This window comes from Notolabrus celidotus, chromosome 10, assembly GCF_009762535.1.
Source record: "Notolabrus celidotus isolate fNotCel1 chromosome 10, fNotCel1.pri, whole genome shotgun sequence".
Taxonomy (NCBI): domain Eukaryota; kingdom Metazoa; phylum Chordata; class Actinopteri; order Labriformes; family Labridae; genus Notolabrus; species Notolabrus celidotus.
This window is the reverse complement of record NC_048281.1, coordinates 3,430,160-3,445,363: the sequence shown is the minus strand read 5'-3', so window position 1 is coordinate 3,445,363 and position 15,204 is coordinate 3,430,160. Positions and strand designations below refer to the sequence as shown.

Genomic DNA, 15,204 nt, shown 5'->3' with positions numbered 1-15,204 from the left:
ACTGTCTTAAGAGAGGTATTTTTCCTCTCTTTAATGTCCACGTTCTAAATTGCCTATCAGAGTGACTGTGACCTGTCTTGAGGTGTTTCCTCTCTTCACTGACCCTTTTGTGGCCCTGAACACAGCAGAAAGGAAATAGCTTTTCCAAAATGCTGTGGAGAGTCATTGAACTCATTTGCATGTTGTTCAGACTGTTTACAGACCGTCTGAGTGAATGAGAAGAAGGGAGTTGTGCAATATATTGCAGAAGTAAAACTGTAGTTTTGGTGCTTCTTTTAACATAGAGCATCAGCATCAGCATATAAAAGCTATGTTGGGGAGTTGATGGTCAGGAGAGTGCCCTCCATTCTGTGTTTGCTTATGCATAATCCACCAGATGGCTTAATTACATTAAGGTACATTTTTCTGTAAATAACAGTGACAACCCTGCTAGAGATAGATTATGTTGTGTGGATCCAAGTGTGACTGTAACCCACCAGTGAATATAGAGCTACCTACCTGAAAAACTGAGTTCAATTGAAAACTAGAGGCATAAAAAGAGCATAGTGTGGAAAAGTTTCTATGTGAAGCTTTATGTTCAATTGCAGTGTTGTTTCTGAAAATGAGTCAGGTAGGAGTAGGAGTAACTGTGGTCAAAATGTAACCCATAGTCAGTGCAGGTGTATTGTTTTGGTTTCTTGATGTTACATCAGGGATTCTGTCTTTTTCCTCTCTTCTTTTGTTTTTCTCTATCTGATGGTAAAAGTTCACTGTAGATACAGGCACGCCTCTTGGCCATGGTTACATTACAGCAATTTCACTCTGACATGCTCTGAATGGAGGCCCAATTGCTTCAAAATGTCAAACTGCTGACATGCATGCTCTAAATCATATACATTTAGAGTTTCTGTAAAGTCATTTTCATTTCACCCTGTCTGAATGATAAGCAGCTAAAAGGAAAACTGAAAAAACTAAGTATGTTAACAACATGCTTAAAACATACCAGATCCTTAAAGGTGACACATTATGCTCTTTTTCATCAACATATATTGGTCTAAGAGGTCCCCAAAACATGTCTTTAAAGTTTATTGCTCAAAAAAACATTTTGAAATCAGATTTTGGTCTGCCTGAAAAACCCTCTTCTTCAGCCCTGCTCAGAACAGGCTGTTTTCTGTGTCTGTGCCTTTAAATGAGAATGAGCTCTCTGACCACGCCCCCTCAGGAAGTGGATTTGCCCTCGGCTCTCCAGCACGTTGATCTAATGTTTACATGTTGGCTGAATATACACGGCTGCTCACAGACCAGCGTTACTTCAACCCTCTGAATCTGATCCAGAATCTGATCCTGACGGAGAGGCGCCTGTAGCAGGACCTTTCTGAAGGATTGGTCACAGATTTAGTGTTTCTTGTTGTTTTATTTATCAGTATGTCGACGTGTGTCTTGGTACACAGCTACTAACATGTAGCTATGTGGCTATGCTAACTAGCGCTAGCACTTATCCGTGATAAATAAAAATCATCCACTAGATCTTCAAATCTGCAGACGTGGGGAGTAAAACCGACCTCTGTGTTTATTAAGACAGCCTACAACTAGCATGCCTCCCTCCTAAGCTCCTTGTTAGCACACGTGTGCAGGAAATGAAAAACAGAGGAGGGGTTGAGTTGTATTTTATACTGTCTATGGGCTGAACAAGCTCCGAGCTCTGACTTCAGTTACAGACTGGATGTCGTCGTGACTAGGGATGGGTACCGAATTCGGTACTTTTATAGGTACCGACCGAATTCCGTCGGTACTACCGAGTACCGACTCATGTAAAAGGGAGTGGAAGAGAAGGCGAGTTTCCATACTTTCACCCTGTAATAAAGTCAGAGACTGATCAGGTGGGGGTCTCTGCTCTCTGCTCTCTGCTCTCTGCATCTGCGCGGGAGCGCGCCAAACGGAGCCTGCAGCTGACGGGGCGCACACTCACTGCGAGGAAGAGCTGCAGGAGGATTGAGTTTATTTTATACAGTCTATGGTTGAGACTGACCCTCTAGCTCCGACTACCTGCCCTGTTTATAACCGTTCCTGTGTGCGTGAATGCCCAACAAGTAAGTTATGTGAACTGACCTTTTCCCCGTCCGCAGGCGTTCATGTGTGTTCATTGATAAACTCCCAAAGGAGCAATTAGACGCCACGAGCACGTGTCAGCTAGTATATCTAATCACCTATATAATCCTGTTTCTGTTCATTTCATGTTAAATTAAATAAATATGTTAAATTAAACAAATTTGAGATTTTTTATTTTTTTTAAATTAACATTTATTACCACATAAACACACAAAAGTACAGAAAATTGGTACCATTGAGTACCGGTACCGATTCCCAGGTACCGGGTATCGGTTCAAATGTGAAAGATACCCATCCCTAGTTGTGACGTATGAAAAACACTGAAAACTGAAACGGCTCGTTTCAGCACACATTTACAGAAAGGTGGAGAAATCAGAACAGGGGCAGAATGACTTTTTTTTCATTTTCAGGGGGTTTGTAGACATGCCAGGGAAACATATTTCAGGTAGAGAACCATTAAAAAGTCGATTTGGCATGATATGTCACCTTTAAAGTCATCTGTGGGTGGACAGAACATAAATAACATGAGGATGTATCTCTTTATTATGATGGCCAACGTCTGTGAAACAGTAGTCTTTAAGACCTGAAAGCAGCACAGAATGATTATATATTAAAATACTTTTTATTACATTACATTTCATTCAATTCAATGTTTCATTTATAATTATACTTTTTTTTTTTTTTGATTTTCTTCCAGTGTTTTATAATCCTAATTTAGTTAATATTTGATTTTGCTATCTTAAGTTTTAATATTTTTCTCATTCCTCCTGTGTGTCTTATCACAAACTGCTTATGGCATTTCTTTGATTTAACTCGCATTAATTTCTGGGGTTTGGTGCTTGAATAGCAAAGCAAGACTTTGTATATATGTATATGAAGTACATAATGTATGTATAATACATAATGTAATGTAACGTAATGTTACATGACACTGTATAACATTACCTAGCTTAAGGTGACGTAGTACAAGGTGACATAACATAACGTAATGTAAGGTAATCTAACATACATTATGTCATTTAAGTAACATTGCATGATAGTATGTGAAGCGAAGACGTGTTGTGACGTGACGTGACGTGACGTGGCGTGGCGTGGCGTGGCGTGACGTGACGTGACGTGACGTGACGTGACGTGACGTGACGTGACGTGACGTGACGTGACGTGACGTGACGTGACGTGACGTGACGTGACGTGGCGTGAAGCTTGGGAGCAGTGCCATGCTAACATTAGCTTATCTGTGAAGGTAGATTATCAAAGATGATGCTTCATTTTAGGATGATGTGCCTCTACATTTTTACAATTGTCACAAACACTTAGGATGGTCATCAGTTGTCTTTTCATCTGTTCTCTTGTGAAACCACAAAATACTTCTGACTAGGTACAGTTCTCACAGTAGGTACAGTTATTGACCTGAACAATTGGAACAAAGAAATATGGTATTAATGTTTTCCATCCGTTCTGTGATGTCAGAGGAAAATAGCCACCATGGGTCATCAATGACATGATTTTTACCTTCTCACAGTAGTGATTGAATGTTTAACATGTTTTATGGGTGGAAACTACATGCTTCCTAATTTCATGACATTAAGATAGATCCTTATTCCTTCACCTTTTCTCCACTCCTAAATATTTAGCCCCTCTCATCCATTCAGGATGTTGCTGTGTGAAATGTACTATTCTCCACTTTCATTCCATGTTCACCCCGACATCTGAGATGTGCTTTCGAATACCATTCATTTGTAATATGTAAAATACAAACCCCTGCAGGCTTGAACTCTGCTTATCCTTTGCACATACAACCACATAATCATGTTTGCATAATCTGTTTGAACTTCCCAGTGTTTAAATCTATATGTCTGTGTAATTATGCAATGATTCCTTTCATGTTTTCAGTGAGAGATTGTGCATTTGCATATGTGGCTGTTCAGAGTTTGAGAGATTAAATTGCCCCATGAGTGTTAGTTACACTTTTGACTCAGATAAGTACACATAACTACAAAATGACTCGGATTAAATATATAATAATAATAATAATAATAATAAATTTTATTTAAAGGCGCCTTTCTCGGCACTCAAGGACACCGCATAGATAGAAATATATATATACACGAATTCACATTAAAGGAAACAAAATCAGAGTCAGAAATGAAACCAATATAAACTAACAAGGGGTAAGAAAAAAAATAGAAACAATAACAAAATGACAGAGCAATTGGAGTCAGACGGAGTAGGCGGTTTGGAACAGATATGTTTTGAGTTGTGATTTGAAATGGGGGAAAGAATCTGTGTTTCTGAGATGAGGTGGCAATGAGTTCCAGAGACGGGGAGCAGAGCGGCTGAATGCTCGGCTCCCCATAGTGGTGAGACGGGCGGAGGGGACAGACAGGTGTATGGAGGAAGAGGATCTGAGGGAGCGGGAGGGAGTGGGAACATGGAGGAGGTCGGACAGATATGGGGGGGCGAGGTTGTGGATGGTCTTGAATGTCAACAGAAGGACTTGGAACTGAATGCGGAACTGAACAGGGAGCCAGTGGAGCTGTTGGAGGACAGGAGTGATGTGGTGGATGGAGGGGGTTCGGGCAATGATACATGATACTGCTACAATGATAGCAGCTGAATTCTGGACCAGTTGGAGTTTATGGAGGGATTTGTGAGGGAGGCTGAAGAGGAGAGAGTTGCTGTAGTCCAGACGGGAAGTGACAAGGCTGTGGACAAGGATGGCGGCAGTGTGGGGGGTGAGGGAGGGGCGGAGACGATTGATGTTACGAAGATGGAAGTAGGCAGTCCGGGTGATGTTATTGATGTGTGATTGAAAGGATAATGTGCTGTCAAGGATGACACCCAGACTCTTAACCTGGGGGGAGGGTGAGACGGAGGAGTTATCAATGGTGAGTGAGAAACTGTTGGATTTGGATAGAGTGGATTTGGTGCCAATGAGGAGAACCTCAGTTTTATTGCTGTTTAATGTAAGGAAATTTAGGGTGAACCAGGTTTTTATTTCAGAGATGCAATCAGTGAGGGAGGTGGGTGGGAGAGTGGACGAGGGGTTAGTGGTGCGGTAGAGCTGGGTGTCATCTGCGTAACAGTGGAAGTGAATGTTGAATTTGCGGAAGATATTACCGAGGGGAAGGAGGTAGATGATGAAGAGGAGGGGCCCCAGGACAGAGCCCTGGGGCACCCCTGTAGTGACGGAGGAAGGAGTGGATTTAAAGGACTTGAGCTGAGTGAACTGTGTGCAGCCAGAGAGGTAAGATGTGAACCAGTCTAACGGAGTGTGGGTGATACCAATGGAGGATAGCCTAGTGAGGAGGGTGGTGTGACAGATGGTATCGAAGGCTGCTCAAGATAAATCAAGCTGCACAAAAGAAAGTCAATGCTAGAGAAAAAAGTCCTTTAAAAAATCACTTCAGTACAAGACAAAGTTTGCCGGTGAAAATGTGAAAGCAGGTCGGAAACAGAAATTGAAGTTGAAAACCTAAAACACGAAGAGACAACACTGTACATATATTAGAAATGGTATACCTGGAATCTCAGGACAAAATGTATATGACTAATGCTTTGGGTAATAGTGAAAAAATTGTGATAATAATAATAAAATAAGAAGAAGAACAATAACAATAATACTAACAATAATAACAATAATAATCATAATCATACTTTTATTTGTAGAGCGCCGCTTTACATGTGATGGTAGAATTAACTAGGACCCAAAAGCAAGTTGAAGCTGAGGAAGCAGTTGAAGTAATTTTATTTCTTTTAACGGTGAGGTGAAGGATGATTGATGGAGAATCCAAGGTGAGGGTGCGATCCAGGAGAGGCAGGAGTGAAGCGTGAGCCTTGGGGTGAAGGCAGGTGAGTGTCCAGAGGGAGAGCGTGGCAGCGTGGCAGAGATAGGGCGGAGGTGCAGGAGGCTTGAGGAGGCACTGAAGGAAATGGGAAGACAGCAACAGTTAGTTGAAAACAAACACAAAATATCTAGACACTAGCGATACTCAATGTACTGGTGAGACAGCCGATGTACCACTGTAGAAGCGGGAACACTCTGGCACCCGACTCCTCTCTCCTCAGAGCTTAAGTGCAGTGTCTTGATTAGCTTGATGGGGAACAGCTGTGAAGGTGCAGGAGCAGCCAGAGCTGGAGAGAACCAGTGTGGAGAAGAGCCCCGCCCAACACTCTGTGGGGAAGACTCCACACAGGCAAACACAGATCACCACATTAGAAAGCTTAAAAACAAATAACAAACAGAGACACAACACACCATAAGAAACATCAGCAGTAAACAACAGTAAACAGGTGGGTCTTCAGCTTTGCTTTAAATACATCAACCGAACATGCTAACCTAATGTCGACAGGGAGACTGCTCCATAGAGTGGATGCACGGAAAGAAAAGGCCCGCTCACCACTGGTTCTTTTTTTTGACCTTAGGGACACTTAAAAGGCCAGTCCCCTGAGAGCGAAGTGCCCCAGCATTGATCCACCAGGTCGGTGAGATAAGAGGGTGCAGAGCCATTTAGAATTTTAAAAGTCAACAGCAACACTTTAAAATCTGCTCATGCATGAACAGGCAACCAGTGAAGAGAGGAGAGAACTGGAGTTATGTGCTCATACCTGTCTGACACGGTCAGAAGGCGAGCTGCTGCATTCTGAATCATCTGCAGACCTCGCAGACTCTTCTTGGGCAGACCCGACAAAAGAACACAGCAATAGTCCAACCTTGATGAAATAAAAGCACGTATAAGAGGCTCAGCATCCCTGAAAGCGAGGATTGATCTTATCCTGGCGATATTTCTTAGGTAAAAAAAAAAATGATATAAATAATGTAACGTGTGGAAAATGGGGTGAAACTACAATATGAAAAAGGAAGCACGAAGAAGGAAAGCCTCTCCAGAAACCTGAAAATGGATGTGCTGCAAACAATATAAATATTTGTGATCTCTCTCTCTCTCTTTGTTTTGTTTTATTTCTTTCCTTTTCCTTTCTTGTGAAACAGCTGGTGTTTAAAGCAGCATAAAAAACAGATGAGTTTTACCCGCCCGCTCTTAATTTTCCTGTTACTATTCAACGTTTTTTTCCATCTCTGCCTCTGCTTCTCTTTGTGCCTTTTTTTATGATTGCTTCTATGATTGCTTTGACAAGTTTTGTAACTAATAGCTATTTTCTCTCCTAAACTCTCTTTTCTTCTTCAAACTGAGCTTACATGTTCATTTATTGAAAGTTTTCAGTCTCTTCTTCCTTTGCACTTTCAGCCAGTTAAAAGACACAACCTGTCTTCTTCTCTGCCCTTCTCCCCATTTCTGCTGCTTCGTTAATGTCATTCTCAGTTCTTATCTGCCTTCTTCTGTATTTGTCACCTGCAGGTGTTGGGAGCTAAGTGCCGGTAATATAAAGTGGATCTACCAGGTTCCTATCCTGACAGCCATTGGGGTAAGAGTAAGAATGTGACTGACTTTTCGTTATCTGTGCTCATGAGCTAAAGTATAACCCCTTATACTTGAAGCACTTTCTTAACTTAACAAAGTGCTTCAAGGAAAGATTAAACCATTTAAGAATATAAAAAAGATGAAAATCAAATACTTAAAAAAATGATTTAAAAGCATCAATAATTGTTTGTTCTTTCACCTTTAAATAGTGCAACAGTGCCAGAAGAGAGTTCTTTGTATTGACACATGAAACCCCTGAACAAGATAATCCTTATGTGGGATTTCACATCTCATTGAAGCATTGCAGAAACCTTATCAGTCAGATAAATCTAAGGTATTCTGAAGACTAGCACAGGGGTGTGAAGAGAGTCTGTTACCATACTTTTACAAAAATGTACAAGAAATAAATACACTCATACTGACTAGTGAAAAGGCAAACAGATAACTGGTAACACAACATCCACAAGGCCAAACATCTGATACCAATATGCCAACTGAATCCAAATCACTAGCTGTTGCAGGATGGCCTCATGTCCGCTGATCATGTCTTTAGCTTTTCCTCTGTCTGTTCTTTATCTTATTCATTTTGCAGTCACTGTTGTTCTGCTTGTCCTGCAGACTGGAGTGTCCACAAACACACCAATTCCAAAAAACTCCCAAATTGGTGAGGGAACAGTTTTGGAGTTTGGGGAGAGTACCTCGCTTTTATCTACTTTACTTTACAGAAACTCTTTGATTTAAAGCATGCATGCCAGCAGTATAACATATTCAAAAAATTGAGCCTGCCATTCTTTTGTCTATCATTGCCTCCGACACAATACAGTAGAAGTCACACACTGTGGTAAGTGACAGCTAACTCTACTTCTTCTATTGCTCCTGCTGCTTTTTCTTTGTCTGTCCTCTATTTAAACAGCAGGATAAAAACAGCATAAAAAACCACAACCAACCCCCAATCAGTTACACAGTATTATTGTATGCTTATCTTTAGCACGACCTCGACGTTTCATTTTTATCATCAATATGAGTTTGAAACAGCCCTAACACACACGGCCCTCCACCTGTAGCTACACGTTGGCACTGTCTTTTCCCCATTCCACCTCTGTTAACACCAAGCGGCAAACTCCGGTCTCAAACGATGAAGCCAATGCGGAAGTGCTATAAACTGCAATACATCGAAAATCCGCTTGAGGCTGGCTGCAGGAACACCGGAAACCACATAGATATGAATGGGAAAAAGACGATCTTTGCAGCATTAATAAACATGTTTACAGCCTGGTTCAAAAAACGTCTTGGCCCTACAAAGCTAATCTCTCTAATGGCACACACTGTACGGGGGGGGGGGGGGGGGGGATTTTTTTCTAACGTGACGGTTAAGAAGATATTAAGATTACGAGTTTTGCCCAAATAAGGACATGACTGACGTGACTCCCGGTCGGGAACACACAGCCATTGGCTAAGAGGCTCACACTACGTCACACTCTGCCTAGTTGAGTTCCGCATTACCAATATGGCTGCTGCCGTCGATTGGCTTCAAAACAGCTCTCAGGAACAGATGGGTGACGTCACGGATACTACGTCCATATTTTATACAGTCTATGGTTAACACCTCCAAGGGGGGATCAGAAAGTTAACAACTTTTTTCCACCATTACACCTCTGTGCATCACACATTGCAGATAAGGTATAATAGAGGCGTTAACAGAATAAAGCAGTATGCAAGAGACTTTAGTAAGCAGCATTTCACAACAGTGGGAAAAGTTAAAAAGCATGACGTCATTCTGCGAGTGCAACTCCTAAATCCAACAGAAGAAGGAGATGTGCATTGGTTGTTGTTTGGTAGTGGTTGTTTGATTCGGGGGCTTGTTGTAGGCCTAAAATGTCAGAAATACAACTTTCAAACCAATACAGGAATGGACAGGCAGCCACTGCAGAAAGGACAGGATTAGTGTTAATGTGATCTTGTTTGTTGAGATGGTTTCAAATCCAGCAGGGGCATTTTGGACCAGATACAGGCATTAAAGGTCTGCCTTGGTAATACAAAAGAGGGATTTGCTTTTTTTTAAGTTTTGTAAAAGTTGACAGATTGCAAACCAATTTCCTTATTTCTATTCCCTATTAAATAAATACTGAGATGTCCAGCAGTGTTTATTAGCTGGGCGAGTGGAAATTTGAGTTTGCCTGGTTTGACTGTTGGGCTGTTCAGGGTGTCATCAGCACAGGGGTACTGTAAATTATGGAACTGCCGACATGGCTCAAGGGAGGTCTGTAAATGGAAAACAGTAATGGGCCTAAAATTGACCTTTGAGGGACGTGAAAATGGGCGACAGGAGATGAAAAAGATGTTGAGGAATTTGAAAGTGTTTGATGGCTGAGATAAATCTTCCACTTTTTAAACAAGCTTTGCTATAAAAACGTGGGCTCTTATGTGTTTGTGTAATGGTATAACCAAGCAGCAACCTCCGGAATCAGAATATGAAGCCCATGTGGAAGTGTTATAAACTGCAATTCATTGAGAATCCACTTGAGGCTGGCTGCAGAAACACCAGAAACCACATACACACCCATTCAAAGAAGACAATCTTTGCAGCAGAAATAAACATGTTTACAGCCTGGTTCAAAAAACTGCTTCAGTCTACATAGCTAATTTCTCTATCTACACACACTGAAGGGTGATTTTTTTTTCTAAAGGTTCAGAAGATATTAAGATTAGGAGTTTTTGGCCAAATAAGGACATGACTGACTTGACTGACAGGCAGGAACACTTTGCTGTTGGCTAGGAGGCTCAAACCCCACCTCTTTACCTCACACTATGTTTGGTTGAGTTCAGCATTACCAATATGGCTGCCGCCGCCGATTAGATTCAAAACAGCGCTCAGGAACAAATGGGTGACATCAAGGATACTACGTCCATTATTTATTTATTATAAGCTTGTTACAGCATCACACTTTGTATTAACTGCCATTCCTCTCTCATAACTGGCAATGGTAGTCTCCACAAAGATTGGCAGTTCAAACCTTTTTCCTCTAGGAGCCCTCCCAAAATAGACTATCTCCTATATATCTATGCGATTTATATTCCAGATTTGATGTTCATCTCTATTTACAGATTCTACAAATGTATAGAATCTGTACTCAGCGAGGTGGGGATCAAGGTCATTATAGTTTTGCATTTTTCATTAGTTTTTATTTTTATTTCGTTTTGACTTTTTGTTTTCAATTTCAGTTCAGTTTTAATTAGTTTTTGAAGCGGGTTTGCTTGTTTAGTTTAGTTTCTATTTTTTGAAAATGCTTAGTTTTAGTTTAGTTTTTATTAGTTTCAGTTTTAGTTTTAGTCTTTTTTGCCTGTGTGCCTGGCCGGGGGTTAACTTCTGTTTCAGGGGAAGGGGGCTGGGCGCTCTCTCTTGCCTTGACAAGGTATGCTAGGTTAGCCGTCTTGTGTGAGCTTTTCAAATGGACTTTAAGATTAGTGGGATTTTACCCCTTGAGAAATGGTCCACATATTTTATCACCTTCCACTGCAAGGCACTTACTCCTATCAGAGACAGTCATATTCAAAGTAATCCCAAATGGGGCTCTGCCGCTTTCTCCTGACTTTCGCTGCCATTAACGCTCTGCAGGCAAAGTGTGGACGCGTGCCTGCTTGTGCGAATGAGCCAAATGAAGTGAAACTGGCAGAAAACAAACAAAAAATTCATATCCTAAAAAATAGGGAATACTGGTAGATACTCTGTAGGATAGTACTCTCCCTGGGGTGTCGGTCAGAACACACTGGACAGGAGACAGGAGGGAGCTTTAACCGTTTAGTGAATATTCTCCTTGTACAGCACAACAGTACAGCAGACCCAATGAGGCCACAGAGGCCAACACATCAAATAAATACACCAACATAAGGGTGATGGTCACAATATGGACACTTAAGGCTGATTTATACTTCTGCGTCGCCCCTACGCAGCAGGGGCTGACGCGGACATGAGCCCCACATACTTCTGCGTCGATGTGTCCGTGTCGCGCAGCAATTCTCCTCCGAAACGCTTGAGGGCAGTGCGGTCTCTCTGATAGCCGGTCGCCTGCTTCCGGTCCCGCTACGATCTCTGTTTACTTTTCCACAGAGATTCAGAGCGTGTTATGTTAATCTACAGCTGATACATGTTGCTGTTTATCATACAGACATGATTACATGAAGAATAGAGAGGAGGAGATGAAATACACGGCCGATGTCTGGCCGATGTCCGGGATCCCGGAAGTGCTGTGAATGCGGGAAAGACAAAGCCGTCGAGCGGACCAATCACAGAGCTTGCGGTCCGCGTCGGCTCTACGCGTAGTTACATTTTGGAGGAGGTGCACGTCAGCTACGTGCGTAGGCCTCTGCGTAGGTACGGGAGCTACGCGGACCTACGGCGTAGGCTACGCCGTCGATTCGACGCAGAAGTATAAATCAGCCTTTAGGCTAGCATTACTGACCCTCTATAGTGTTAAATAATATGGTGACTCACTGATACATCCTTAACAATAAAATCAGCAATAAATAATAATCATTGATACAGGGATAATGATTCAGATGCTACCACTACAAGAATACTAATAATCATATCACTCTGATACCACTGCCACCAATTAACCATTAACACTTCTAATGATAAGTGAACAGAACAGGATCATATGGGTGATTAATAATATGAGATGACGCATGCCCTCATGGCGTCTATTTGCTCTCTCGGGAGTTTTAACACACGTGAATGCCTATGGACAGGAAAAGTCAGTTCTCCGTCTCATTATACTTACTTGTTGGGCATTCACACAGGAACGGTTATAAACAGGGCAGGTAGTCGGAGCGAGAGAGTTCGTCTCTAATCCTCCTGCAATTCTGCCTCGTGGTGAGTGCGCGCGCCCGTCAGCTGCAGGCTCTGTTTGGCGCGCTCCCGTGCAGATGCAGAGAGCAGAGAGCAGAGAGCAGAGAGCAGAGAGCAGAGAGCAGAGACGTCCACCCGATCAGTCTCCATCTTTATTACATATCCACTCAAAATACTGAGTTTAAGACGAAAACTAAAGACATGTTCTCTGTCATTTTAGTTTATTTTAGTTAGTTCTGTAAACTCACAATACAGTTTCAGTTAGTTTTCGTTTTTTTGTGAAGCCTGGTTTTTATTTTTATTTCAGTTAACGAAAATGTTTTTTCACCTCTCGTTTTCGTTATTTCGTTAGTTTTCGTTAACTATAATAACCTTGGTGGGATTGAGCTTTAGTATTGGAAGTGTGCAGGTTCATGTTTGTACTATCTTTGTAGTTTGAGTAGTTTGACCAAATACCAGCAGAATTTGGTATATGCTGGTAAAACAGTCCATATGGAGAGCAAAAGCTAGTCATCTGATGGTGATTTATTAAGATATTTGCATGCAAGTGCATATATCAGTTCGTTCCTGGCTAAAATTTCAATTAGAGCATCAGATCTACTTTGTGCTGTGTCACAAAAAAACAGTCAAATCTAGATTTCCAGACTCCCTGCTTCGGAAAACAAAATTCAACAACGAAGCCTTTGAAAAGTTGTTTTTTATTCCTCTGGAGGACAGAGCTGACAAAGCTTTCATTTTTTATTTTTTCAACTCAACAACAGGGAACTGAAGACCAGATAGCAAATTAATCACCAGAAAATTGATTTCTTTTCTTAATGCTGAAGTCATATTACAGTCGACACCAGGCACTCCACTATGGGATGAAATGAACCAAGAAATAATGGTTCTTATTTTGAAAAGGAACATATTTGCTTGGCTTTTAATTTGGACACATTGTCACTCCTCAAGTTCTTAATTGGATGATAAACTACCCAGAAAATGGAAAACCAAGTCTTGCCTTGATGTTGTGTTACACCATTTGTTGGCTTTCCACCTGAAATACAGAGAAGTTGACTTTTGTTCTCAGGGACATACTGTATGGTGGTCAGATAATAGCCAATGGCTTTTAGAACCAGTCTCAAGTGGACACTTGAGGAACTGCAAATTTTAGCACATCCACATTGGCTTCCAACTTCAAGACTGGAGGTTGCCACAAGGTATTCATTTTTTTAAATTAAATTTTTCCCTAAAAAAAACATGGCGTGGTCCAAAGAGTATTTATCTGAAAGAAAAACAGTCTTTAACAGGGGGGTCATCTTATAGTCAGGGTCATATATTCTGGTCAATATGGTAAGTGACCTTGGAGTTGGGTGAACATTAATTATTTAATCCACATATCATTAATGTGGATACCATCAAATAGACCAGGGGTTCCCAAAGTGTGGGTCGGGACTCAACTGAAGACACTAACCTGCTTGATGCTGTGTTGCAAAAGCCCATCAGTGGTTAGATTTACTGACTATCTGGAATGAATTAGAAATGATCGATCCCACTTTCAACAAACACTTAAGGAAGTTTTTTCCTTCTCCTCTTGAGGACAGGTCTGAAATTGTTTTTTTAATTACATGATGCTGTTATTTTAGCAAACTTAGGATCCATTACTTGTAAGTAAAGGACAAGAAAATCAGTTTCTGTTTGAATTTCATTCTGCTGAAGTATGCCAGAGTGAAGTGCTGTGTGTCTGTGGATGAACTGAGATTTACGGGTACATTAAAAGAAATGTCACATCACTTAAAAGGTCTGTTCTGACTTGAGCTGTCTGCACCTTTCTGCTGCATAAGTTAAGATACTATCAAGCTGTGTTTGGAAATCTCTCCTGCAGATCCTGAGCAGAGAGCTTTATTTTTGCTCTGTGAGAACTACGTATTAGCTGGATCAAAGAGATCATCTCATCAAGATACAGAAAGTGTTTTCCTGCAGATTTAAGGCTGCATTCTGTAATAGAGGACTAAATAATCAATAATTTAATAATAATGAGCTGGGAATTTTCCTCAGATGTGTCAAAAGATTTTGAGAAAACTTCACCCAATGATGATTATCATTTATGTGCCTGTTTTTATTCTGTATGTACTTTATCAAAAGCTCAGGGGTTGAAATGTTCCGCTCAGAACTGAAAAGGTTGTGATAGCAAGAGAGGTGTCAAAAGTATTCACACTCATTACTCAGGTAGAAGTATAGACACTAGGGTTTAAAAATACTTCTGTAGAAGTTGAAATATCAATTCAAGCTTTTCACTCAAGTAAAAGTGTCAGAGTTCTGGTTTCAAAACTACTTAAAGTATAAAAGTCAAAGTAATGTAAGGGGAATAAAATGCCATTAAGGACATAAGCTTAGTCTGCGCCACAGGGGCCTATAGTGCACGACCCCACCTCCCAAAAAAACATGTTTCTGAAGACCATAATGACTATAATGTTATATTAATATGTTAATGTTGACATATTTGGGTTGCACCTGTTTCAGCTGCATTCATACCCATTGAAAATGAACGCATTTTCGTACAATGCAAATACATATACACTTGAGGTCAAAATTATTAGCCCCCCTTGTGAAATCAGATAAAACCCTTGATTTCTCCATGAAAATGATCATTAAAAACAAGTGTTTATAGTTTATGTGTTTCCAAAATAACAAAGACAAATGTTCACTATGTTTGACTTGGATATTTTATTGATGCAATGAATTGAAACAAGAAAAGGTAAAAATGGCATGTCCAAAATGATTAGCCCCCTGGCCCTAAGTAGTCAATAGTGTACCCTTTCTGCGCCACACCAGAAAACAACCTCTTCAAATAGTTCTTTACATGGATGG

General features: G+C 41.0%; 1 protein-coding gene and 1 long non-coding RNA gene across 2 annotated transcripts in view; one reads left to right on the top strand and one right to left on the bottom strand.

The window, feature by feature from the left end:
- Window positions 1-15,204, top strand: part of pth2ra (parathyroid hormone 2 receptor a) — a 401,963-nt gene that overhangs the window by 334,487 nt on the left and 52,272 nt on the right. Inside the window, exon 9 of the mRNA XM_034693914.1 lies at window positions 7,446-7,512. Within this exon, the coding sequence (XP_034549805.1) occupies window positions 7,446-7,512 (67 nt within the window). The remainder of the gene's footprint in view (window positions 1-7,445; window positions 7,513-15,204) is intronic.
- On the bottom strand, window positions 5,814-6,346 carry LOC117820202. Its single transcript, XR_004632719.1, has 2 exons — window positions 6,110-6,346; window positions 5,814-6,011 (listed from the first exon to the last, which is right to left on the bottom strand). It is a non-coding gene; the product is annotated as an uncharacterized LOC117820202 (long non-coding RNA).